This window comes from Aquarana catesbeiana, linkage group LG04 (assembly GCF_042186555.1).
Source record: "Aquarana catesbeiana isolate 2022-GZ linkage group LG04, ASM4218655v1, whole genome shotgun sequence".
NCBI classification, from domain to species: Eukaryota; Metazoa; Chordata; class Amphibia; order Anura; family Ranidae; genus Aquarana; species Aquarana catesbeiana.
This window is the reverse complement of record NC_133327.1, coordinates 266,119,838-266,146,922: the sequence shown is the minus strand read 5'-3', so window position 1 is coordinate 266,146,922 and position 27,085 is coordinate 266,119,838. Positions and strand designations below refer to the sequence as shown.

Sequence of the window (27,085 nt, the reverse complement as noted above, 5' to 3'; positions counted from 1 at the left end):
CAGGGTTTCCACATCCTGCAGAGAAATTATTGCCCTACTTAGCTTAGTATCATCCGCAAATACAGAGATTGAACTGTTTACCCCATCCTCCAGGTCGTTTATGATCAAATTAAATAGGATTGGTCCTAGCACATAACCCTGTGGGACCCCACTACCCATCCCTTACCATTCCGAGTACTCCCCATTTATCACCACCCTCTGAACTCGCCCTGGTAGCCAGTTTTCAATCCATGTACTCACCCTATGGTCCATGCCAACGGACCTTATTTTGTATAGTAAACATTTATGGGGACCTGTGTCAAATGCTTTTGCAAACTCCAGATACACCACGTCTACGGGCCTTCCTTTTTCTAGATAGCAACTCACCTCCTCATAGAAGATTAATAGATTGGTTTGACAAGAACAATTTTTCATGAATCCATGCTGATTACTGCTAATGATATAGTTTTCATGACTAAAATCATGTATATAGTCCCTTATCATCCCCTCCAAGAGCTTGCATACTATTGATGTTAGGCTAACTGGTCTGTAATTCCCAGGGGTGTATTTTTGGCCCTTTTTAAATATTGGTGCTACATTGGCTTTTCTCAAATCCGCTGGTATTATTCTAGTCAGTAGACTGTCAGTAAAAATTAGGAACAATGGTCTGGAAATTACTTGACTGAGTTCCCCAAGTACCCTCAAGTGCAAGCCATCCAATCCCAGTGATTTATTAATGTTAAGTTTCCCAAGTCTAATTCTAATTCTGTCCTTTGTTGGCCATGAGGGTGCTTCCTGTGATGTGTCACGAAGATAAACACTGCAGTTTTGGTTACTGAAGCCCCCCGATTCCCTCGTGAAGACTGGGGTGAAGAATAAATTCAATACCTTCGCCATCTCCCCATACTTTGTAACCAGATGTCCTTCCTCATTTTTTATGGGGCCAATATGGTCAGTCCTCCCTTTTTTACTGTTTACATACTTAAAGAATTTCTTGGGATTTTTTTTGCTCTCCTCCGATATGCGTCTTTCGTGCTCTATCCCTTACATTTCTTTTTGCATTCTTTATAAAGTCTGAATGCTGATGATCCCTCAACCCTGTGTTTTTTGAAGGCCTTCTCTTTTGCTTTTATATGCATTTTTACATTGGAGTTAAGCCATCCAGGATTTTTGTTTGCTTTTTTTAATTTATTTCCTGATAGGATGCACTGGCTATTGCCCTTATTTAATATGCTCTTAAAGCGAACCCATCTCTCCTCCGTGTTTTTGTTCCTAAGGTTTTATCCCAATTTATGCCTTCTAGCAAGGTTCGTAGTTTAGGGAAGCTGGCTCTTTTGAAATTTCAGTGTCTTTGTATTCCCCTTATGTTTCCTATTTGTGTGATTTATACTGAAGCCAATTGACCTGTGATCGCTGTTTCCTAAATTGCCCCGTATTTCCACATCCGTGATCAGGTCTGTATTGTTGGTAATCGGTAGATCTAGTAACTCTTTAATTCTAGTTGGTGCGTCTACCATCTGACCCATGAAATTGTCCTGCAAGACATTTAGGAACTGGCGAGCCTTAGATGAATGCATGGTTCCCCCTGCCCAGTCTATGTCTGGATAATTAAAATCCCCCATTATGATAGCACTTCTCATCCTTGCTAATCCAAATTGTGATAGGAGGTCCGTCTCCCCCTCCTCCCTCAGGTTAGGGGGCCTATAGCATACTCCCAGTATTATTTTGCCCTTAGCTGCATCCCTTTGGAGCTCTACCAATAAGGATTCCACCTCCTCTCTAGCTCCCTTAGTAATGTCATCTCTCATATTCACTTGTACATTATTCTTGATATATAGACATACCCCTCCCCCTTTTTTACCCTCTCTATCCCTGCGATAAAGGGTATACCCTTGAATGGTTGCCAGCCAATCATGAGAGCTGTTGAACCACAAAATCCAAATCCTCTTCGTACAACAGTATCTCTCGTTCACCCATCTTGTCTGCCAGGTTCCTGGCATTGGTGAACATGCCACGTAGTTTAGACCGGTCGCATACTATCCTCTTATTGGGTGTTCCGAGATTGCAACTAGGACTTTATCTTTCCTGAGACAGTTTGTGCAGAAATTCTTTGGTTATGCAAACTGATTGTTGCAGAAGCTGTCCAAGTGGCTGGTCTCCGGCGATCTCGGAGGTAAAGATGCTGGATGTGGAGGTCCTGGGCTGATGTGGTTACACGTGGTCTGCCGTTGTGAGGCTGGTTGAATGTACTACCAAATTCTCTAAAACGCCTTTGGAGATGGCTTATGGTAGAGAAATTAACATTCAATTCAAGGGTAACAGCTCTGATTCCTGCAGTCAGCATGCCAACTTGCGACATCTGTGGCATTGTGCTGTGTGATAAAACTGCACATTTTAGAGTGGCCTTTTATTGTGGCCAGCCTAAGGTACACCTGTACAATAACTATTTTGTCTAATCAGCATCCTAATATGCCACATCTGTGAGGTGGATGGATTTTCTTGGCAAAGGAGAAGTGCTCACTAACACAAATTTAGACAGATTTGTGAATCATATTTGAGAGAAATAGGCCTTATGTGTACATAGCAAAAGTCATAGATCTTTGCGTTCAACTCATGATAAATAACGGCAAACACAAAAGTGTTATTTTGCTCAATATATATATACAGTGGGGATGGAAAGTATTCAGACCCCCTTAAATTTTTCACTTTTTGTTATATTGTAGCCATTCGCTAAAATCATTTAAGTTCATTTTGTTCCTCATTAATGTACACACAGCACCCCATATTGACAGAAAAACACATAATTGTTGACATTTTTGCAGATTTATTAAAAGAGAAAAACTGAAATATCACATGGTCCTAAGTATTCATACCCTTTGCTGTGACACTCATATATTTAACTCAGGTGCTGTCCATTTCTTCTAATCATCCTTGAGATGGTTCTACACCTTCATTTGAGTCCAGCTGTGTTTGATTATACTGATTGGACTTGATTAGGAAAGCCACACACCTGTCTATATAAGACCTTACAGCTTACAGTGCATGTCAGAGCAAATGAGAATCATGAGGTCAAAGGAACTGCCTGAAGAGCTCAGAGACAGAATTGTGGCAAGGCACAGATCTGGCCAAGGTTACAAAAAAAATTCTGCTCCACTTAAGGTTCCTAAGAGCACAGTGGCCTCCATAATCCTTAATTTGAAGACGTTTGGGACGACCATAACCCTTCCTAGAGCTGGCCGTCCGGCCAAACTGAGCTATCGGGGGAGAAGAGCCTTGGTGAGAGAGCTAAAGAAGAACCCAAAGATCACTGTGGCTGAGCTACAGAAATGCAGTCGGGAGATGGGAGAAAGTTGTAGAAAGTCAACCATCACTGCAGCCCTCCACCAGTCGGGGCTTTATATCAGAGTGGCCTGACGGAAGCCTCTCCTCAGTGCAAGACACATGAAAGCCTGCATGGAGTTTGCTAAAAAAACACCTGAAGGACTCCAAGATGGTGAGAAATAAGATTCTCTGGTCTGATGAGACCAAGATAGAACTTTTTGGCCTTAATTCTAAGCGGTATGTGTGGTGAAAACCAGGCACTGCTCATCACCTGTCCAATACAGTCCCAACAGTGAAGCATGGTGGTGGCAGCCTCATGCTGTGGGGGGGTTTTTCAGCTGCAGGGACAGGACGATTGGTTGCAATCGAGGGAAAGATAAATGCGGCCAAGTACAGGGATATCCTGGACGAAAACCTTCTCCAGAGTGCTCAGGACCTCAGACTGGGCTGAACGTTTACCTTCCAACAAGACAATGACCCTAAGCACACAGCTAAAATAACGAAGGAGTGGCTTCACAACAACTCCGCGACTGTTCTTGAATGGCCCAGCCAGAGCCCTGACTTAAACCCAATTGAGCATCTCTGGAGAGACCTAAAAATGGCTGTCCACCAACGTTTACCATCCAACCTGACAGAACTGGAGAAAATCTGCAAGGAGGAATGGCAGAGGATCCCCAAATCCAGGTGTGAAAAACTTGTTGCATCTTTCCCAAAAAGACTCATGGCTGTATTAAATCAAAAGGGTGCTTCTACTAAATACTGAGCAAAGGGTCTGAATACTTAGGACCATGTGATATTTCAGTTCTTCTTTTTTAATAAATCTGCAAAACTGTCAACAATTCTGTGTTTTTCTGTCAATATCGGGTGCTGTGTGTACATTAATGAGGAAAAAAATGAACTTAAATGAATTAGAAAATTAGAAAATGGCTGCAATATAACAAAGAGTGAAAAAATTAAGGGGGTCTGAATACTTTCCGTCCCCACTGTATATATATATATATATATATATATATATATATATATATATATATATAGCAGATTGGCCTAAATTTATGGATAAAGATTATTTATTTGCAAAATTGTATAACAGAAACGATGAAAAACGTGTTTTTTTTTTTTCAAAATATTTGGTCTTTTTTAATTTTTTTAACAAAAAAATAAAAAACCCAATGGTGATTAAATACCACCAAAAAAAATACCACCAAAGAAAGCTCTATTTGTGTGAAAAAAAAAGATAAAAATGTGATATGGGTACAGTGTTGCATGACCACACAATTGTCAAACTGCAAAAATGCCAAAAGCTGAAAATTGGCCTGGGCAGGAAGAGGGTGAAAGTGCCCTGTATTGAAGTGGTTAAACACGTCAAGCTGTTCACACAGGGATATGACAAACAAAAACAATGAATCTATGGGTGAATCTTGATAAATAGTGGGAGTGTTTTCACTCATCTACCAGAAATAACTTTACACAATATTAGCACCAAGGAGAGAGATTAAAGTGGTTGCAAACCCCATACAGACCACTTTTTACTACAGGTAAGCCTATAATAAAGCTTACCTGTAGCTACCCCGGATATCTCCTAAACCTGCACGGTTTAGGAGATATCCCCTGTATCAGACACACTTGCTTCAGCTAGTGTGCCATTACCCGCGGCTCCCGCATGCATGCGTGGGAGTGATGTCATCGTGGCTCCGGTCAATCACAGTGCCGGAGCCCGCGATACCCCGAAGTAACTCCGGGAGTAATGTTGCCGGCCGGAGCTGTGTACTGGGACCGCTGTGGGGGCTTCGATCTAAGATGTGTATTTCATAAAGAGCTAGTATGCTAGCTCATTATGCTTTTGTCTTGCAGGTTTTTTTTTTTTTTTTTTTTAGTGGGTTTACAACCACTTTAATGGCATCATTTTTTTCTTTATTAAAACAGAAACTGGTAAAGATTCTGAAGGATCCCTAAAACTTATTCACCAAGGAGGGTGCAACCACTTGCTTGCCTCCAATTTGGGTAGGTGGGACATAAGCTTTTCCCTTGCCAGCGCCCCTTCCTGGCAATGGAAGTGCTGAAAAATTTGGCTCCTAATAGCATGGTGCATTGGGAGGGGGAACCCCATTTTTTGGGGGGGAACCTTTTCTCTCTCCTTAGCACCAAGGAGAGAGATTAATGGCATAACGTAATTTTTTTCTTTATTAAAACAAAAACTGGTAACTTTTTTGGGGGGGGGACCCTTTCAATTCACCCCCCCCATATGCTAATGGGTACACACGTTAGTATAAAAATAGTAGGGGGGTTGGAGTGGGAGGTTCACCTTTTTAATGCTTTGGAAATACTGTAGTCTTGCTCTGGAGATAGGACAGGGGGCTGTTTTTTTTAATTAATCATAAAAATGCTGAACCTTAAAAACACATGTTCAAAACTCACCACTCACCAAAGATGAAAAAAATCCACAACCCCAGAGCAAAGAAACACTTTAAAATACAAGTTCTCACACTGCAAAGTATAACAGAAAATTGTTCTCAAATACCGTAATTTTCCTTTCCTGGTCCATCCTAACATCAGGTACACAACGGGTTAACACCTCCTCTGGAGCCCCACATGACCACCTGTTCCTAGCTAAATAAAAGACAGCCCCTCCCCCAACTAAGGTGTTCAATAACCTAACCTGCAACAGGCCACTAGGGAGGGAGTCCTATGCTGATGTAAGGATGGGCCAGGAAAGGAAAATTACGGTAAGTATTTGATAACAATTTTTCGTTTTCCTTGCCCACCTTACGTCAACACACAACAGGATATACCATAGCTGAATAAATGGGTGGGAGAGAACAAATAAAAAGAGACAATGACAATCAAAGAAAAGCTGCCAAAGCCAAAAAGAATTGTTCTCTCTTGTCTCAAACTTGCTGACCGCACATTTAGTTTGTAAGGTTGAATGAAGGCTGCACAAGACCTTAAAGCTAGCCATCTTACATATATCTTCCAAGCAATCCTGGCATAACTGCCCCAAAGGCTGCCACCCCTCATGTCAAATAAGCTTGCAATTGTTTTAGAGCAGAAAGGCCTACTTCCTGCATGCCAATCTAATTACCATGGTAACCCACAAAGCTTATATATCAAAGTTAACGCTATTGCTGGTTGACAGGTAAAATCTGTCACTGTATAGATTCTGTACAAGCCTGATGGCCAGATCACCACAATTTCTGCGTTCCAGAAGTGTTTCTGCATGAATGTTTTTGATGCATTCTCAATGCGTTTTGTCACTTTCCAGATGTGTTCCATACAGAAACAATGTAACATTCTACTTTTGTTGACTGCACTAGAATGCGCTGCACTGGTGTGAACTAGGTAATTGGAATCCAAGTTAAACACTGTCCATGTGTTCTTGATGCAGAATAAAAACGCACTGGACTGCATCTTGTATGAACAAGTCCACTTTCTCATCCATAGGATCTCTGAAGGCAACCGAGTTATAAAAAGGCAAAGACACTTGCTGCCCCAGACACTAGAGGGCAGCATCCACCCCTCGAAGTGCAGTGCATAAACCTGCATCAGCCATCTTATTTGGATAAAGCTTGAAGAACCTGTTACTGTAAATTGGTCTTCTGATGAGGTCTCTGCCATCCTTCATCAACGAGCATTTACGCTCAATCTTTATGGGTGTTGCTTGTGGCATGGATATTTGCAGCATACTTAATGCTAGAGCCACTTTAATAGGGCTTAGAATTTTGCACAACCACATCCTTGTGAGGCAACCTGTGCAATTTCATTTCTCTGCCACTGCAGACTGCATGCAGGCCTAAAATGCACCCTGAGCTGGGTGAGGCATTTCCTATCATGCTGGCATAAACGCATGTGAGCCCGTGCCACATGGGGTGCTTGGCCAATTTCCTGGATCCTGTCTCTTCACAGGGTAAGTGGAAACGACTCCTTTAAAGTGTATTGACCACACTCTTAAAGTATTACTAAACCCACAACAGTAAAATCAGTCTGTATATGCAGTATAGCATACTTGTGATACTCACTGTGGAATGTAAGGGTTTAATCCTCTGCATTGTGTAAAAAGGCTGTTTTATCCTGTATGCACAGGTCCTCCCCTCCTGCACTGTCTATCTGGGGAAAGCCAGCTAACACAGACAGGGTAGCCGACCTGCACATGCTCAGTTGTGTCTTTTATGCTGGAGAGAACATTTACTTGTTCTCAGAGATAGCCAGGTCACATGATATTGACATCACACATGTGGGTGTGTATAAAGGCTTAAGTGGAAACCCCCTCCCATCTGAACTCTTAGCACTGGAGAAACTGTGCAGTTTATCATGTAACCGTGGTATACAGATCATCCAAAAAGGTATATAGTGGCAATATTTTAATGAAAAAAGTAGATTTATAAGCTGTGGGCACTGTGGGTGGGCAGATTAACTATTTTCAAATTACTGAGTTTAGTAACACTTTAATGAATGTGACAACCTGTTAGGTGTCGTTGTCCTGGTCAGGATAAGATGATTGTTGGCGGGTCTTTTTTGGAGCATTTGCATTCCGGGTTTCTGCTCCTAAAATAATGCAAAACACCTTCAGTTGCATCCCTTGAGCAATCTTTTAAAAACCATGTCCCACGTTGCCCCTTCTACCTTTGCTAACATTCTACTAACAGGTGTGGCAAGCTCATACCTGCACAAAATAAATGGAGAAAATCATATTACCTCTCACCAAAAAACAGATACACTGTCTCTTTAAGATCCATCTGCCTTCATCCACTTACTTCAGAAGCAGCCGCAGGTGAGCTCAGACAGCATTTCCAAAGGCTGACAGCAGACACAGTCAGAGTCTGAGACAAAAAACAGCCAGACTGTCAAACCCACACAAGTACACAGCATAGCAAGGGAGCCAGGACAGCACTTCCAGAAGCAGACAGGAGACTCAGTCAGTATCTGAGGTTCTTTATCTGGCAGGACTGCAGAGAGAGAGGAAGAGAAGTCCTATCCTCTGCAGATCTCCAAGATATTTACACCATTGCATGACGACTGGCGGTTACCATCCCGTGCTGCCCATCTCCCTGCCCCCGTGACATCCTTCACAGCCGCTCCCAGACTGACAATAAAGCCAGGAGAGCAGTGCAGTGAGCTTCTTAAAAAATACAGGAGAAAAAAAAACCCAAAGCAGAGGCAATGATAACATTGCAGAGCATTTATAATACCACACCTGTATAATATCAATGCTGTTTAAGCATCATTTTGCCCACGGCCCTGGCACAAAGGGCACCCAGTTTTTTGGAGGATTTACCTTCAGCATTCAGGGTCTTCCAACTCCATGAGAGGCTGAACATGGAGGGGTAGGTTCGGCAGGGGGGGATGCAGCAAACAAATTACTTACCAATTGCAATCAACAGCTGGCCTGGAGCATGACCTATTCTGTACTCCTACTCCTGGACCTCTCTGCTGACTTTGATACGGTTGACCACCCCCTCCTCAAAAAAAAAACTCCACGCCTTTGGTTTCCGTGACTGTACTCTTCGCTGGTTCTCTTCATACTTATCCAACCGCACCTTTGGCGTTTCTTACAACTCTACTTCCTCCTCTCCTCTTCCTTTCTCTGTTGGGGTCCTCCAAGGTTCTGTTCTTGGACCTCTCCTATTTTCAATCTGCACCTCCTCCCTGGGTCAGCTGATAGCCCCCCATAGCTTCCAATACCACCTCTACACCGACGACACCCAAATCTATTTATCTACACCTCAGCTCACTCCCTCTGTTCCCTCACGTATCACTAATTTACTATCAGATATATCAGCCTGGATGTCACACCACTTCCTCAAACTCAATCTATCCAAAACCGAATTTATAATTTTTCCTCCCCCATATGCCCCTTTCCCTTCCCCTGATCTCTCTGTCAAAATCAATGGCACAACTATATGCCTATCCCCGCATGCCAAGGTTCTAGGTGTAGTCCTGGACTCTGAACTCTCCTTTAAGCACCACGTCCAATCACTGTCCAAATCTAGCCGCCTCAACCTCCGCAACATCTCCAAAATACGCCCCTTTCTAACCAATGACACAACAAAGCTCTTAATTCACTTGCTAGTCATCTCTCACCTCGACTACTGCAACTCTCTTCTCATTGGCTTACCTCTACATAATTTATCACCTCTTCAATCCATCATGAATGCTATTCCCAGACTCATCCACCTTACCAATCGCTCTGTGTCAGCTACCCCTCTCTGTCAATCCCTCCACTGGCTCCCGCTCACCCAACGAATTAAATTCAAAATACTAACAACTACTTACAAAGCCATCTACAATTTAGCTTCCAGCTACATCACTAGCCTAGTCTCTAAATACCAACCCACTCGTTCTCTTCGTTCCTCTCAAGACCTCCTGCTCTCTAGCTCCCTTGTCACCTCCTCCCATGCTCGCCTCCAGGATTTTTCCAAAGCCTCTCCAATCCTATGGAATGCTTTACCCCAATCTATGCGCTTATCTCCTACTCTATTAGCTTTTAGATGATCACTGAAAACCCTTCTCTTCAGAGAAGCCTACCCTACCCACACCTAACAACTGTATTTTCATTTTCTCCATCAGCTCACCCCCCACAGTTATCACCTTTTGTTCCACTTGACCCTCCCATCTAGATTGTAAGCTCTAACGAGCAGGGCCCTCTGATCCCTCCTGTATTGATTTGTATTGTAAGTGTACTGTCTGCCCTCATGTTGTAAATCACTGCGCAAACTGTTGACGCTATATAAATCCTATATAATAATAATAATGACCAAAAAAGAAGAACACCTTAGTTGGGGGAGGAGCTGTCTTTTATTTAGCTAGGAATAGGTGGTCCTGTGGGGCTCTAGAGGAGGTGTTAACCCATTGTGTGCTGAGGTGATGTGGGCCAGGAAAGTTTGAATATCATGCAGCGCACAAAATGGTCACATTTCAGAATTAATCTATATCACTGAATGATAAATAGGATACAGTAAAGCACTTTTCCCTTTGAAAACAGATGTGGAAATTTGAGCGAACATAAGCAAATGCTGTTTAATGCTATTTTCAAATGTTGAGCGAATCTCCTTTGAAAGTGGGTGAAAAACTGAATCTTTATATTCCTAGGTGTTTGTCTAATTAACTTTGCTGTGTTTTCTAGAAAATGGAGAGTGGGAGATTGTTCACATTCCAGCCAAAAAGAATATCGACAGGAGCGTGTCCCCTGAGAGCACTAAGTATCAAGACATTACATTCTACCTTATTATTAAGAGGAAACCCCTCTTCTACATTATTAATATCCTGGCTCCCTGTGTTCTAATTGCTCTGATGGCCAACCTTGTCTTTTACCTACCAGCTGACAGTAAGTACCTCCATAATTAGAGAAAGAAAGAAGTTCACCAACAAGAATGATATATGTCTCTGATTATATACACTATATTACCAAAAGTATTGTGACGCCTGCCTTTACACACACATGAACTTTAATGGCATCCCAGTCTTAGACCATAGGGTTCGATATTGAGTTGGACCACCCTTTATTTTTATTTATTTATTTCAGGTACTTATATAGTGCTGTCAATTTATGCAGCGCTTTACATATAAATTGTACATTCACATCAGTCCCTACCTTCAAGGAGCTTACAACCTAAGGTCCCTAACTCACATTCATACATATACTAGGACCAATTTAGACAGAATCCGATTAACCAACCAGCATGTCTTTAGGGTGTGGGAGGAAACCCACGCAGGCACAAGGAGAACATGCAAACTCCAGGCAGATGGTGTCGTGGTCGGGATTCGAACCAACAACCCTTTTTGCTGCTAGGTGAAAGTGCTAACCACTACACCACTGTGCTGCCATTTGCAGTTATAACAGCTTCAACTCTTTTGGGAAGGCTGTCCACAAGGTTTAGGAGTGTGTCTATGGGAATGTTTGACCATTCTTCCAGAAGCACATTTGTGAGGTCGGGCACTGATGTTGGATGAGAAGGCCTGGCTCGCAGTCTGCGCTCTAATTCATCCCAAAGGTGTTCTATTGGGTTGAGGTCAGGGTTCTGTGCAGGCCAGTCAAGTTCCTCCACCCCAAACTCGCTCATCTATTTCTTAATGGACCTTGCTTTGTGCATTAGTGTGCAGTTATGTTGGAACGGGAAGGGGCCATCCCCAAACTGTTCCCACAAAGTTGGGAGCATGAAATTGTCCATTTAATGTCTTGGTATGCTGACCCCTTAAAAGAGAAGTCCAGCCAAAGCTCGTTTGGCTGGACTTCTCCTGTGGATCACAGGAATGCAGTTCGTTTTGCACTCCAGTGACCCATTTTCAGCAGAGAGCGGGCTGAAGTCCGCTCTCTGCTGACATCACGGATGTCAGTCCAAGCACTGCGTCATCGCGACAATAAAGTCTGGATCCGCCAGGTGCCTGGACTAACACCTGGCTCAGCCTCTCAGCGAGCTGCTGAGAGCCTGAGCTGGCCGCCTCTGCCCCTCCATAGCTCAGCGCTCCAATGAGGGAGGAGGGGGCAGAGCAGAGAGCTGTGACTGACAGTCTGTAGCTTTCTGCTCATGGAGCTTTGAAAACAGAGTGATCGCCAGTGTTCGATTGCTCGGTTCTCAGTGTAGAGGTGCCAGGGGACAGATGCAGCATCGGACCGATGCTGCATCCACCGAGGTAGGTATGGTACTGGTAAAAAAAAAAAATTCTTTACTTCTCTTTTAATGTGGTTGTAAAGCCACTTGTAAAATCTCTCCAATCCCCTCTGTTAGATAATGCTATGTTCCCCAGTGTGTGTGTTTTTTAAAATAAAAGCTGCTGTGTACCTTGTTCCATTGTGCCGATTTCTGCTCACGTGACCACCTGGCTCTCTCCTCTCAGTCTGTCAGCTACAGTCGGAGGGGCTAAGAACTCCCACTGACATCAGCCGGGAGCAGAAGAGGAGAGGAGGAGAGATCTGGGCGGTCACGTATGCGGCGATCGACCCTATGGAATAAGGTACACAGCAACGTTTTTTTTTTAAATCACACACACACACTGGGGAACATAGCATTATCTAACAGAGGGGATTGGAGAGACTTTACACTGTTAAGCTGGATACACAATATACAATTTTCTGTAGATTTTTTCCTTCAGATTTACCATAACCATATAATTTGAGATCATACCTTAAGAATTTCAATTTGTATGCAATCAGGCAGGCCCTTGCACTACATGGTTTTGGTAAATCTAAAGGAAATCAGACAACAAAAGTTGTATAGTGTGTATGGGGTCTTATTCTATCATCAGGAGGGGAGGATCGGAGAGTTGATAGGCAGGGAGGAAAGGGGGAGATGAGGGCTGCAGATGATAGAGGCAAGTAAACTGACCACGGTGTTCGTTCTCAGCAGCCATGATAAACTGTGGTCAGTTTACAGAGGGGGGCAGAACCAGGCAGGATCAGCCAGGTATTTCCGGTGATACGGGGAAGTCAAATTACACAGCACAAGCACTGTGCTGTATAACATGCTTTAATGGAACAGGATCTATTTTTTATTATTTTTTTTTAGGGTTACAAACCCTTTAAGAGTTCTCTTCACTGGAACTAATGGGACAAGCACAAACCCTAAAAAACATCCCCACACCATAATTCACTTTAAGTCTTTATGGACCTTGCTTTGTGCACTGGTGCGCAGTCATGTTGGAACAGGAAGGGGCCATCCCCAAACTGTTCCCACAAAGTTGGGAGTATGAAATTGTCCAAAATGTCTCGGTATGCTGACTCCTTAAAAGTTCCCTTCACTGGAACTAAGGAGCCCAACCGCTGAAACACAACAACACACTATAATCCCCACTCCACCAACTGATTTGGACCAGTGCACAAAGCAAGGTCCATAAAGACTTGGATGAGTGAGTTTGGGATGGAGGAACTTGACTGGCCTGCAGAGAGTCCTGACCTCAACCCGATAGAACACCTTTGGGATGAATTAGAGTGGAGACTGCGAGCCGGGCCTTCTTGTCCAACATCAGTGTGTGACCTCACAAATGCACTTTTGGAAGAATGGTCAAACATTCCCATAGACACACTCCTAAACCTTGTGGACAGCCTTCCCAAAAGAGTTCAAGCTGTTATAGCTGCAAAGGGTGGGCCAACTCAACATTGAACCTTACAGAATAAGACTGCAATGCCATTAAAGTGCATGTGCGTGTAAAGGCAGGCATCCCAATACTTTTGGTAATATGGTGTATATAAAGATTGGGTTGATTTACTAAAACTGGAGAGTGCAAAAGCTGGTGCAGTTCTGCATAGAAACCAATCAACTTCCAGGGTTTCTGTCAAAGCTTAATTAGGGCACTTTCACATTGCCTAACCCCCGCTAGTGGCCGAAAAGGGCTAAAACCGGCCGCAAAGTGCCGCTGTAGCGGCGCTGCCCATTGATTTCAATGGGCAGGGGCACTTTAGGAGCGGTGTATTCACCGCTCCTACAGCGCTGCAAAGAAGCTGCTTGCAGGACTTTTTTTTGACGTCCTGCCAGTGCAGCGCCCCAGTGTGAAAGCACTCGGGCTTTCACACCGGAATTGCAGCTGAGGTTTTTTTCCGGCGCTATTTTTAGCACTAAAGCGCCTGAAAAACGCCTCCAATGTGAAAGGGGTCTTGAAACAAACTGAAGTTAGAAGCTGATTGGCTACCATACACAGCTGCACCAGATTTTGCCCTCTACAGTTTTAGAAAAACAACCCCAATGTTTTTTGGGTGGGTGACAATTATATTGGTTGACTAACTATATAATATTTGAACTGCAATTGTATAATTACAAGGGGGGCTAAAAGTGGTGCCTACAAACATCTTTATCACCCTAAAACCTGTATGTTGTGAGTTCACAGCCAGCATCGGACAGTGATAGAAGGGAGGGGGCATTGTAGAAATAACCAAAAATATTTTATGTAGCATATTTGTGAACATATTATTCATATTGCATGCAAATGTCCCTACTACATACTGAAGCTCCCAACTGTCCCTGATTTTGATGGACTGCCCCTGATTTGGAACAAAGTCCCTCTTTCCTCCTCATTTGTCCCTCATTCTGATCTATATTGTACAGTATATAAAATGTGCTTTCTAACTTTCAAAAAGTGTTTCCCAGTGTTAACCTCCCTGGCGGTATTCCCGAGTCTGGCTCGGGGTGGATTTTTCATACCAAAAGCGGTATCCCCGAGCCAGACTCGGGATCGCATCGCAGGATCCAGGAAGAGTTTACTTACCTTGTCACCTGGTTCCTGCGATGTCTCTCCGCTGTGATCGGCGAGCCGCTGTGTCTCGCTCGATTCACAGTGCCAAGCTCCGTTCCCTGCGAGCGTTGCGACGCACGGGGACGGAGTTCGGCGGTAAATTCAAAAGTGAAACACACAGTACAGATACAGTATACTGTAATCTTACAGATTACAGTACTGTATCAAATAATGACACATCCCCTTTGTCCCTAGTGGTCTGCCCAGTGTCCTGCATGCAGTTTTATATATATAAAAACTGTTCTTTCTGCCAGGAAACTGGAGATTGTCCATAGCAACCAAAACTGTCTCTTTACATCAAAAGTGGTTTTAGACCAGCTAGAAAACAGCGATAATAAATTAGAATCACTTGCAGAATTGAGCGATAATGATTTGTGGGGAGATCCGTCATCAAACACTAAAAGTAACAAAAGCGACAATTCTGCAACTGAGCAAATTTCAGTGTTTTTGATTTGATTACATTATTATATAATTTTTATTATTATTATATTATTATTTGTTATAATTATTTATAGTTATTTATTATATTATAATTTTTTATTTCGTTTTTCAAACTTTATCATACCCGGGATGTCTACTAGACTCTTGTTTGGACAGATTTAAGTGAACTATTCCTAAGAATTACAGGCCTACAATATAAAACGCCAAATTTCTGTGCAAAATAATGGTACCGCTTTCAGCACCTAAAATCTGAAATAATCATACCGCCAGGGAGGTTAAACCTTTCATCCAATTTCTTAATTGCTGCATTTGTAAATTAAAAAAGCCAGTATAAAGGAATAGTAGTGGTAAAAAAAAAAATTGTGGGTTTAACTAATCATTTTTTTGTATAATTCTCCTTTAAGGGGACGTGGCAGGGGGTGTGTCCAATACCTACATACCTTTGCTAATAGGTGTCCCTCGCTCCCATCTAAAAAAGTTGGTAGATATGTTACTATAATCCTAGCTCTAGCAGAGTTCTGCCTTAGAGCTTTGCTATGCATTAACCCTTTCGCTGCCAGGTTAGTACATCATGCAGACCCCCCCTTCACTGCAGACCCCCCCTTCACTGCAGACCCCCCCTTCACTGCAGACCCCCCCTTCACTGCAGACCCCCCCTTCACTGCAGACCCCCCCTTCACTGCAGACTCCCCCTTCACTGCAGACTCCCCCTTCACTGCAGACTCCCCCTTCAGTGCAGATCCCCCCCTTCAGTGCAGATCCCCCCCCTTCAGTGCAGATCCCCCCCCTTCAGTGCAGATCCCCCCCTTCAGTACAGATCCCCCCCTTTAGTGCAGACCCCCTTTAGTGCAGACCCCCTTTAGTGCAGACCCCCTTTAGTGCAGACCCCCTTTAGTGCAGACCCCCCTTCAGTACAGATCCCATTCAGTGCAGACCCCCCCTTCAGTACAGATCCCATTCAGTGCAGACCCCCCCTTCAGTACAGATCTCATTCAGTGCAGACCCCCCTTAAGTACAGACCCCCTTCAGTGCAGAACCCCCCTTCATTGCAGACCCCTCCTTCATTCAGTCTCCCTGTTCATTGCAGACCCCCTATTCAGCGCAGACCCCCTTCATTGCATAACCCCTATTCTGTGCAGACCCTCCCCCCCTTCACTGCAGGCCCTTATTCAGTGCAGAAACTCCCTTCAGTGCAGAACCCCCCCTCAGTGCAGACCCCCTTTAGTGCAGACCCCCCCTTCGGTGCAGACCCAAAATTTGCATAATGTACATACCTCAGATCAGCGCGGGACATGCACAGCGGTGTCCCTCCTCCTGTGTAGATGTAAACAGAGAGGAGGGGGAGGCGGCTTCGCTCCGCTCAGCTGTGTGAGACAGCGGGGACAGCTCGGCCTCAGACAGCCCGCGTGAGATGAAGAGATTGGTGCAGTGGTGTTGCACTGGGCCCTGTCGACGGGTGTCACCCCTCTGGCGAGTGTCACCCGGGTGCGGCCCGCACCCCCCCACCCCCCCCTAGCGACGCCACTGGGATGTATCACAGGAGAAGATGTGAGTATGGATGGATTGATGATGGGTTAGATTGTGGTCCAGCAGGGCTCATCAGGCCTGGGAATCCTCGATAACATGTAGAAAACAAAAATGGCAACACCGCAAACATCAATACGAGCATATATAATTTATTAAAGGCTTCCGGACCGCCCCGCACATATATACTGTGGCAGGGCAGCCCTTCAGCGTGAAATCACATACGTACGTGATTTTGTTTCCTGGGTCTGGGGCACGGGTGCTGCCGGTCATTCCCGAGGCAGACAGAACGGCGGTCTGCCTATGTAAACAAGGCAGATCGCCGTTCTGTGTGACTGGAGAAGATAGAGATCTTGTGCTTCTGCTAAGCAGGAGCACGGATCTCTGTCCTCCTTCAGCACAAGCACTCCCAGGGAACACATTTAACCCTTTGATTGCCCCTGATGTTAACCCCTTCCCTGCCAGTGTCATTAGTACAGTTACAGTGCATATTATTTAGCACTGATCACTTTATTGGTGTCACTGGTCCCCAAAAAAGTGTCGCTTAGTGTCTGATTTGTCTGCCGCTATAAGTTACTAGTAGAAATTTTTCTTTATCGTACATCACAGGACACAGAGCACCATAATAATGACTATCTGGGTTATATGCTACCTTTAGGTGATTGGACACTGGCAACCAATAGTAAGAAGGTTCCTCCCATATAACCCCTCCCATACAGGAAGTACCTTTAGTTTTTGCCAGTGTCTTGAAGGTGATGGTCATGGCTGTGGAAGCTCTTCAAATTCTTCAATGATGTCCCAGTGAAAATGTTATAATCGGATCCATTTGGATGGCATGTTAAAGCTAAAGTAGATGGTACCCGAGCCTTGGTTCGAGAACAAGGTTTTGCCTGTAATGTGTCCTTTATGGCGCTGGACCCTTGATATATAGTATTCCTGGTCGATCACCTGCCCAAGGGAACCAGAAGGGTGCCTTACAGGTCCAAGGGTGTGGACCCTGAACAGAGGGGGACCCGGTCCTTGAAGGTCCTCAGTGGCGCTACCCGCGGTGATGGGGGAAGATCGGGCCTGTATCAGGCCCTGCAGCGAGGACCGGTGAGTGCTCCCTCTGGAGGCCTAAATAGTATTACTGTTGTTGCTATAATATGATATGTTTATTCCCAAATTTGCGTGCCTTGTGTTCCCACTGTATGGAAGGTTACAGAGACTGCCGGCAGATACTTATGCGTGCACATGCGCAGGGAGCGTGCGTCAGGAAAGTGCGCCGCGTGTCCATGCGCCTGCACTCATCCGTGTGCACTACGGGGTGCGCGGGTAGCGGTCGACACGTGCATCGCGGCATGCCCGTATGGGCGCCGCATGTCCCTGGCGGGCGTGCGTATGCGTAGTAAGATTCCCAGGCGTGCGTTACATGACGGCGCGCGCATATAGAGGGAGGTCAGCGCCCGCGCGTGTCAATGCTGCTTGTCATATTAGGCTCGTAAGAGCCAGGAGCTTAGTGCGCAGTGGGACACAGAGGTCTTGGCACGTGAGTTGGGCATTTGCAACACTTTGAAGGCTTAAAGGCTGTGGTAGCTGCTATACGCTGGCCATATAGCGCAGAGAGAGTATTTTTTCCTCAACCCTTGTAAGCAATGTCTTCCAGAAAACGAGGTACAGGGAGCAGGGCAAGTCCAGGGGATAAAGTGACTCCTTCAAAAACAGGAGATCAACCTCAGGTTACTGCAGCATCAATCTCCCCTGAAAGACCTGCGGCATTTGGCCTGGCTGAGCCATTGCATTTGTCAGGCGTAGTGGCCACTACCAATATCCCTGCATCGGCTTATGTTACTAAGGATGACTTAGCATCTGCCCTAGCTGGCCTTGAAGGCAAAATAGCAGGTATGATTGCCTCAGTAACACAGGGAGTGAAGAAGCGTCATAGATCTCCCTCTCCTGAGCCTGGTCCCAGTGGGCAGTCACTTGAGCACCAGGACTCCCTTAGCCAGTTGGGTCCTTGTGATCTGGATCCAGAATGGGCAGAGGATTTGGAGGAGGTGGCCGTAAAGGGTAGAGAGGAAGGAGAGGCTGAAGAGTCCTCGGCGGGCGACTCAGGTTCTGAGGAACCAATTTCGGCTTCCCAATCCCAGAAATTGTTTATCCAATCTTTGGCTGAAATGGTGAGAGCAGGATTTAAGTTACCCCCGGTGCAGGGACCGGGACTCTCATGTTCTACATTGGGATCCTTGCGTCCTCAGCAAGGTTCCCAGGCATTCCCTGTGCATCCATTATTGGAGCAGGTGATTTACGCTGACTGGGACCACAGGATATACTTGCCTCCAAAGAGGTTTTCTTTTTCATATCCTATGGAGGAAAAATTCAGAAAGAGGTGGGATACACCTTTGGTTGATGCTGCCATTTCGTCAGTGAATAAAAGCCTAACCGGTCCAGTGGATAATGCCCAAGGGTTTAAAGATCCGGCAGATAAAAAACTGGAATCCTTACTAAAAGCCTCCTTTGCAGTGGCTGGGTCAGCAGTACAACTGGCAGTTGCGGCTATCGGTATTTGCCAGTCCTGGAAGGACCGTTTTAAGAGGTTGGTCAGGAACCTACCTGTTCAGGAGGAATTTTCTGACGAATTGTCGGAAAATTCCTTGCGCTTTATGTTTTGCGGTAGACGCATTGAAGGACTCGATTCAGGAGATGTCTCATTTTGCGCTACTCTCAATCCATATGTGCAGGGTCTTGTGGTTAAAGAACTGGTCAGCTGAGATGCCATGCAAAAGGCTACTCTCGGCTTTTCCTTTTCATGGTGAGCATTTATTTGGAGAAGATCTGGATAAATATATCCAAAAGATCTCAGGAGGAAAGAGCTCATTGCTTCCAGTTAAAAGAAGGAATAAGCAGCCTTCCTTTAAGATTCCCAATGCTCCTGGGCCAGGCGCCTCTTCTCCCAAGAGGTATCGATGGCCTCAACCACCTGCTTTTAAGAAACCTCAGGGTCAGAAAAGACCTTGGACCCAGAAACCAGCCAAAATTAATTCCAAGTCCTCCTTGTGAAGGGGCGCCCCCACTCTTGCGGGTGGGGGGCAGACTGCGGCGGTTTGCAGACGCTTGGAGGAAATTGGTTCAGGACAGGTGGGTCATTTCCACTATAACACAAGGTTACACAATAGAGTTCCGGGATTTTCCCCCAAATCGGTTAATTCTCCCATCAGACCCAGAGAAAAAGAGCGGCCTGTTCTTAGCTTTAGAACAGCTAGAAAGGCAGGAGGTAATTATCAAGGTTCCGCACAAGGAAAAATGCAAGGGGTTCTACTCAAACCTATTTACAGTGCCGAAGCCAAATGGGGAGGTAAGGCTCATTCTGGACCTCAAGTCCCTCAATTCCTTTCTAAACGTCCGAACCTTCCATATGGAGTCGGTTCGTTCAGTAATCGCATCCTTGAGAGGAGGGGATTTTTTAGCATCCATATACATCAAGGATGCGTACCCCCATGTACCGATTTTCGGTCTGCATCAAAGATTTCTGCACTTCGCAGTAGAGGGGTGTCATTTCCAGTTTGTGGCACTTCCATTCGGTCTAGCCACGGCCCCTCTGGTCTTCACAAAGGTTCTGGCTCCAGTGTTGGCATTTCTAAGGTCCCAAAAGATCTCGGTGGTAGGATATCTGGACGACCTTCTGTTAAGGGACCAGTCTTACTCCACCTTAGTAGAAAACGTTACAACTACTGTTCGTTTCCTGAGGTTCCTAGGCTGGATTCTGAATATGGACAAATTGGCCCTTCGTCCAGTTCAAGTCTTGACATATCTAGGCCTGATCCTGGACACAACCCTGAAAAGGGTAATTTTACCTCCCTTAAAGGTCAGCTCCATAGTGGAGCTGGTCCGAGAAGTCAAAAGGGTAGAAAGGCCTTCAATTCGACTGTGCATGAGGCTACTGGGCAAGATGGTGTCATCTTTCAGCGCAGTTCCTTAAGCACAGTTTCACTCCAGGTTGTTCCAGAAAACTATCCTGGAAGTTTGGAACAAGTCTGTACAAACCTTGGATCATCCAATGTCTCTATCCCTACAGGTAAAACAGGACCTCTCTTGGTGGTCAAAAACCAACAACTTGAGGGACGGAAACTCCTTTCCACCTGTAATCTGGAAAGTGGTGACTACGGACGCCAGTCATCTCGGCTGGGGAGCAGTCCTGGAAAAGGCTTCCGTACAGGGAAGATGGTCCCAAGTAGAGAAGACCTTGCCCATCAATCTGCTGGAAATCCGGGCAACTCGCTTGACTCTCCTATTCTGGACGTCCAGATTGCGGGGTTTTCCTATCAGAGTCCAGTCCGACAACTCCACGGTTGTGGCATACATCAACCACCAAGGGGGCACCCAGAGTCGGGCAGCCCAAAGGGAAGTAAATCACATATTAACTTGGGCCGAGAGACACGTGCCGTTTCTGTCAGCAGTCTTTATTCCAGGTGTGGACAATTGGCGGCCAGACTACCTAAGTCGTCAGCAATTGTTACCGGGGGAGTGGTCCCTTCACCCCAAAATTTTCCTTCAAATCTGCCAGCATTGGGGGATGCCAGATGTGGATCTCCTGGCATCGAGGTTCAATGCCAAGGTGGACAGCTTTGTATCTAGGACCAAGGATCCAATTGCTGTCGGGTCAGATGCATTGGTGATTCCCTGGGATCGGTATTCCCTAATTTATGCTTTTCCTCTGATCCAGATGCTGCCGCACCTGTTACGCAGGCTACAGGAGGCACAGAAAACAGTAATTCTGGTGGCCTCAGGGTGGCCCAGGAGGCCCTGGTACTCAGAGATTGTGAGGATGGCGGTAGGGGACCCATTGTGCCTCCCATACTGTCCAGACCTGTTGTCCCAAGGTCCCATATACCATCCTTCTTTACGGTCGCTGAATTTGATGGCATGGCTATTGAGACCACGGTCTTTCAGTACCCTGGTATCAGAGGTTCTGTCTTGTCTACTCTGATAAATGCTAGAAAGCCAGTTTCTAGAAGTATATACCATAGGGTCTGGAAATCGTACATTTCATGGTGCGAGAGGAGAAGATGGCACCCTTGCAAGTATACGATTTGGATGGTCCTTGCCTTTCTTCAAACAGGAATTGATTTAAACCTATATTTAGGGACCATTAAGGGACAAATTTCGGCCTTATCAGTTTTTTTCCAGAGGCCAATTGCATCTCATTCTTTAGTACGAGCCTTCGTCAAGGGGGTACTGCACTTAAGGCCGCCAGTTAAGCCACCTTTATTCCCCTGGGACTTGAACTTGGTGCTATCAGCTCTACAGAGTCAACCCGTTGAACCTATTAGGCATATTCCTTTGATTCTATTAACTAGGAAATTGGTCTTTTTGATGGCCATAACCTCGCCTAGAAGGGTGTCAGAATTGGCCGCCCTTTCTTGTGAAAAACCTTTTCTGTTTGTACATCAGGACAAGGTGGTGATGCGCCCCCGTCCAGATTTTTTTACCTAAAGTGGTTTCCAGTTTTCACTTGAATCAGGATATCATTTTACCTTCCTTTTTTCCCAACCCTAAGAAGGAAAGGTCGCTTCACTCACTGGATGTGGTGAGAGCAGTCAAAGTTTACTTAAATATGTCAGCTCCTTTTCAGAAGACTGACTCCCTTTTCGTTCTGCCAGAGGGTCTTAAGAAAGGACAGGCAGCAACTAGTTCAACTATCTCTAGGTGGATTTGCCAGGACATTATCCAGGCTTATGGGTTGAAACACAAGGTTCCACCTTGATATCTCAAAGCTCACTCTACTAGAGGAGTTAGTGCATCATGGGCAGTGCACCAACAGGTGTCTATGGCTCAGGTTTGCAAAGCGGCTGCTTGGTCTTCGGTTCATACATTCACCAGGTTTTACCAACTAGATGTTAGGTCTCAAAGGGAGACTGTTTTTGGCCACAGTGTGCTGCAAGCAGCTTTATAAGTCCTGGGCCTAAAAGGGGTCTAGGAATACTATGTTCACTCCCCTCAAATGCATTGCTTTAGGACATCCCAGATAGTCATTATTATGGTGCTCTGTGTCCCGTGATGTACGATAAAGAAAAATGGATTTTTAAAACCGCTTACCTGTAAAATCCTTTTCTAGGAGTACATCACGGGTCACAGAGGTCCCTCCCTTCTTTTCTGGGATCTTCATTGCTTGCTAAAAAACTAAAGGTACTTCCTGTATGGGAGGGGTTATATGGGAGGAACCTTCTTACTATTGGTTGCCAGTGTCCAATCACCTAAAGGTAGCATATAACCCAGATGGTCATTATTATGGTACTTTGTGTCCCGTGATGTTCTCCAAGAAAAGGATTTTACAGGTAAGCTGTTTTAAAAATCCATTTTTTAATTCCATAAATATATCCCATATTTTGTAGACACTATAACTTTTGCGCAAAAGTTATCAATATATGTTTATTGGTATTTTTTTTACCAAAAATATGTAGCAGAATACAAAAGGCCCCTTTCACACTTGTACAACTTGTCCTGCAACTTGGGACTGCAAAGTCACATGACAAGTAATACCCCATGATTTCCAATTAATACCGTTCATATCTGTGCGACTTCAAAGTAGTCCCTGCTCTACTTTGGTCCAACTTTGATGCGATTTAAGGTCCACAGACCTCAAGATTACACAGGCTTTGCTTCAAGTCGCGTCAAAATCGCAGCAAAATTGCATGACTTTCAGGTCGCACAAGTGTGAAAAGAGGCCTAAATTGAAGAAGAAATTTGATTTTATACATTTTTTTTATTGGGTATGTTTTATAGCAGAAAGTAAAAAAAATATATTTTTTTTTTCAAAATTGGCGGCCTTTTTTTGTTCATAGCACAAAATATAAAAACCGCAGAGGTGATCAAATACCACCAAAAGAAAGCTCTTTTTGTGGGAAAAAAGAGACATCAATTTTATTTGTGTACTGCGTTGCATGACAGCGCAATTGTCAGTTAAAGCAACGCAATGCCGTTTCACAAAAAGTGGCCTGGTCATGAATGGGGGTAAACCTTCCGGAGCTGAATATGTTGAAAACACACTTATGCAAGGGTAAACGAAGACCAACGCATCTGGCCGGCAAAAACAGCTGTCATGTACGGACTCCAGGACCACCAGAGGGGGTAAGCAGCGTCTGCAGACTTACTGTATCAAAGTGGCAACCATCAAGGGTGAAAATAGGTGATTTTACATGCCCCCTTTTCACCCTTGATGGTTGCCACTTTGATTCAGTCAGCCTGGAGATGCTGCCAACCCCTTCTGGCGGTCCTGGAGTCTGTGCATGGCAGCTGTTTGTGCCGGTCGGCTGTGTTGTTCTGTACCATCTTCACAGTTTTGCAGCCCTTCGCTTATCCATATGTAAGTGTGCTTTTATGCTTTTAATAAATTACATATGCTCGTATTGATGTTTGCACTGTGGCCACTTTTATTTTCTACAGGTTAGTGGAGAAGTGCCCTCATGTTAAAAGTTAGCGGTAAAATTCCCCTGAGCAGGGGCGTTGCTAGGGGGTGGCTTTTGGGGCTATAGCCCCGAATCTGAGGCCAATACCCCCGAGTCTCTGCAGGGGTCCCCAAGGGGAGGCTCTCTGGGGACCCTTATGTAAGTGGGGGGGCACTCTGGGGACCCTGATGTAAGGGAGAGGCTCTCTGGGGACCCTGATTTTAAGGCCTAGGCTCTCTAGGGACCCAGATTTAAGGGGGAGGCTCTCTGGGAACCCTAATGTAAGGGGGCCTCTCTGGGAACCCTGATGTAAGTGGGGGGGCCCTCTGGGTACCCTGATGGAAGGGGGAGGCTCTCTGAGGACTCTGATGTAAGGAGGAGGCTCTCTGGGGACCCTGATGTAAGGTGATGTAAGGGGGGGCTCTCTGGGGACCCTGATGTAAGCAGGGGGCTCTCTGGGGATATATATACACCCACACGTATATTACTGTATATACATGTGTATGCCCCGCCCAAGCGTATGACTTTCTTTACTACGCTGCTATGGGCTCTAGCCCCAGATCTTTTGTAGACCTAGCAACGCCCCTGCCCCTGACATTTATTTTCAGTGGTGTAGTGCCTCCTTATGCAGGTGGTCAGTGGTGAAGTGCCCCTTACATTAGTGGTCAGTAGAGAAGTGTCTCTTACACTGGTACTCAGTGGTGAAGTTTCCCATTAAATTGGTGGTCAGCAGGGAGGTGACTCCTTGTATTTGTGAACACTGCTGAAGTGCCCCATACCTTGTTGGTCAGTGGTGAATTTCCCACCTACAATGTTTGTTAGAGTTGCAGAATTACCAAGATTTACCATCCTTGTGTCAGCAATGTCTGTGAACTAGATGCTGACCCTAGAATATGTATATACAAAGATGGCATTGGCTTTCTGGAGATAAAATAAGCTTAAAATATTGTAAGGAGGAATACTGTGATGTGCCTGAAAGATAAGCTTTGCTTTAAAAAACCCAGCCCACCCTCTCTAGCCCATTAATGTACTCTAACCTAAAAGCTAGCCCCACCGCCAGTCCTGGGTCCTTGCTTAACCTATGACAGCAGTTGACTTCCCTGGAGCTTAAAGCCTCAGGTCCAAAATCGACTCCAGCACTGCCCACACCTATGTAGTAACTACACATTGACTTGAATAGGGCTGTATTCCTAGTGTCTCCGGTATAGGAGTATGGCCCTATTCAGGTCTCTGGGGAGTCGCTGTGCAGGCACAGAGCAGGTTTTTAGTCCTGAAGCTATAAACATTGGGGGAGGTTGCCACTGTTGTACTATTTCAGTGACTCACTATGTTGTGATAACTACTAGAATCTAAGCCATTCAAAGTAAGCATGTAACAGGGTGTTTGGATACTATAGTTATTATTATTATTATTATTATTATTATTATTATTATTATTATTATTATTGATATACAGGATTTATATAGCACCAACAGTTTGTACAGCGCTTTACAATATAAATGGGACAGTATAATTAATACAGTTTAATACAGAAGGAATAGAGCTTACAATCTAAAGTTACATATGTTAGGATGTCTGCAGCGGTTTCTGTAGGCACCATTAGATGTCACTGTTCAAATTGGTTCTCCTCTTCTGCCATTCTGCCTGTGGGAAGCAGAGCAAGAGGCATCGGCGATATGAGTGGAGAGACTTTATCCCATAGGGGGCACTTTTCCCTCAGTAAAGTCACAGCAGAAAGCCTCAAGGACTTTTTGTTGAGAATCAAAATTGTGCTTAGTTTTCTGTATGGCTGCAGGCAGTCAGAAGATATAGGAGAGTACCTCATATGCTTGACTGGTTGGTGGCTCTTTGTAAGAATGTATTGCACAGCCAATACCTGGGAAGAGTAACATGAGATGTCATTTAGACAGATCAGTTGGGAAAGTGTGGTGGTTTAGCAAACAAAGGTCTGTCAGCGGTGGTGAGCTGGAAAGGTTTCTTAACACCCACCTCCTGTGCACCAAGTCAATGGCCCTAGTTGGCAAGACCCAGATGGACTAAACCTGGACCTTGGGTGTTTGTGAGGCCTCGCTAGAAAGTTAATGTGTGATTCTCAACATGAGGCCTGCAGCCCTAAAGCCTGAGGAATATAGAACTTATTTACATGAGCAATGGAAGCGTTGGGCTTAGATACCCCCCCCCCCCCCCATGTCTAAAGAGTGTAGGACCATGGTGCAAGGACAGGCTTTAAAAACTGCATTGGGGCACTGTCTGCGTCCTGAGGTAGGCCTGTCTTACACATTTGGTGTAGTCTTTGCTGTAGGCCTCCAGCAGGAGACATGGCTAACACACACAGCAAGTAGGGGCTACAAGCAATAGTAGCTCCCATATTCCTATTCTCACAGGTTTACACAAGAGCAGATGTTTATGCTGTTAACGAAAAGTTTACTCTAAAGGAATAAGCTTTTAATAACTTGTAAAGGGTTTGTTTCTACCTGTAAAGACAGGTGCTTATAACACACAGTACCTTACTTCTTGTATGTGGCCTTAATCATTTTATTTCTAGCACCATAATAATTGTGTAATGTTTAATTTAGTTTGATACTCCCTGCTTAATAAAGCAACACTATAGTAGACTGTATATAACATCATATTTCTGGCAGGTGGTGAAAAGATGACCTTGGCCATATCTGTCCTGCTGGCTCAGTCTGTCTTCTTGCTGCTAATCTCACAACGCCTCCCAGAGACCTCCTTGGCTATACCACTCATCAGCAAGTGAGTTTCTCAAGTGTTCTATATAACATAACTGTAAATGCAGTTTTGGTGGCAATGTTGCTGAAAGATATTAGGCATATGGCATACTTCTGGATGTGTCGGATTCCTGGTCCCCCGCTGCTCACTGTGGTTACTTCCACTGGCCCCTGTGATAAATGGGTTAGCCAAAGGAACCACAGGGCACAGCGGGGAGTGCCAGGATCCAACACTCCCTAAAGTGTTAAATGTATGAGATCTTTAAAACATGCTTGTCACTTTAATCCAGAGGCGTTTATAGTACAGTGAAGGGCCTGTGGATCTTTATGTACTTGAATCTTTGCTAAAGAGCTGAATAGACCATGCTCAATTAAAAGACATTTTAAACTGCCTAACAGTCTCAAACCAAAAGAGGATTAAAAAGGGTCTCCAGACTTAGCCAAAAGTGC

The 27,085-nt window shown here is 45.0% G+C and overlaps 1 protein-coding gene across 2 annotated transcripts in view; it reads left to right on the top strand.

Moving 5' to 3' along the window:
* Positions 1–27,085, top strand: part of CHRND (cholinergic receptor nicotinic delta subunit) — a 100,950-nt gene that overhangs the window by 48,671 nt on the left and 25,194 nt on the right. The window contains exons 7-8 of one of the 2 annotated variants that reach the window (XM_073626473.1): positions 10,418–10,618; positions 26,549–26,660. In XM_073626473.1, coding sequence (XP_073482574.1) covers positions 10,418–10,618; positions 26,549–26,660 — 313 coding nt within the window. The remainder of the gene's footprint in view (positions 1–10,417; positions 10,619–26,548; positions 26,661–27,085) is intronic. The other variant, XM_073626474.1, reaches the window with a different exon arrangement.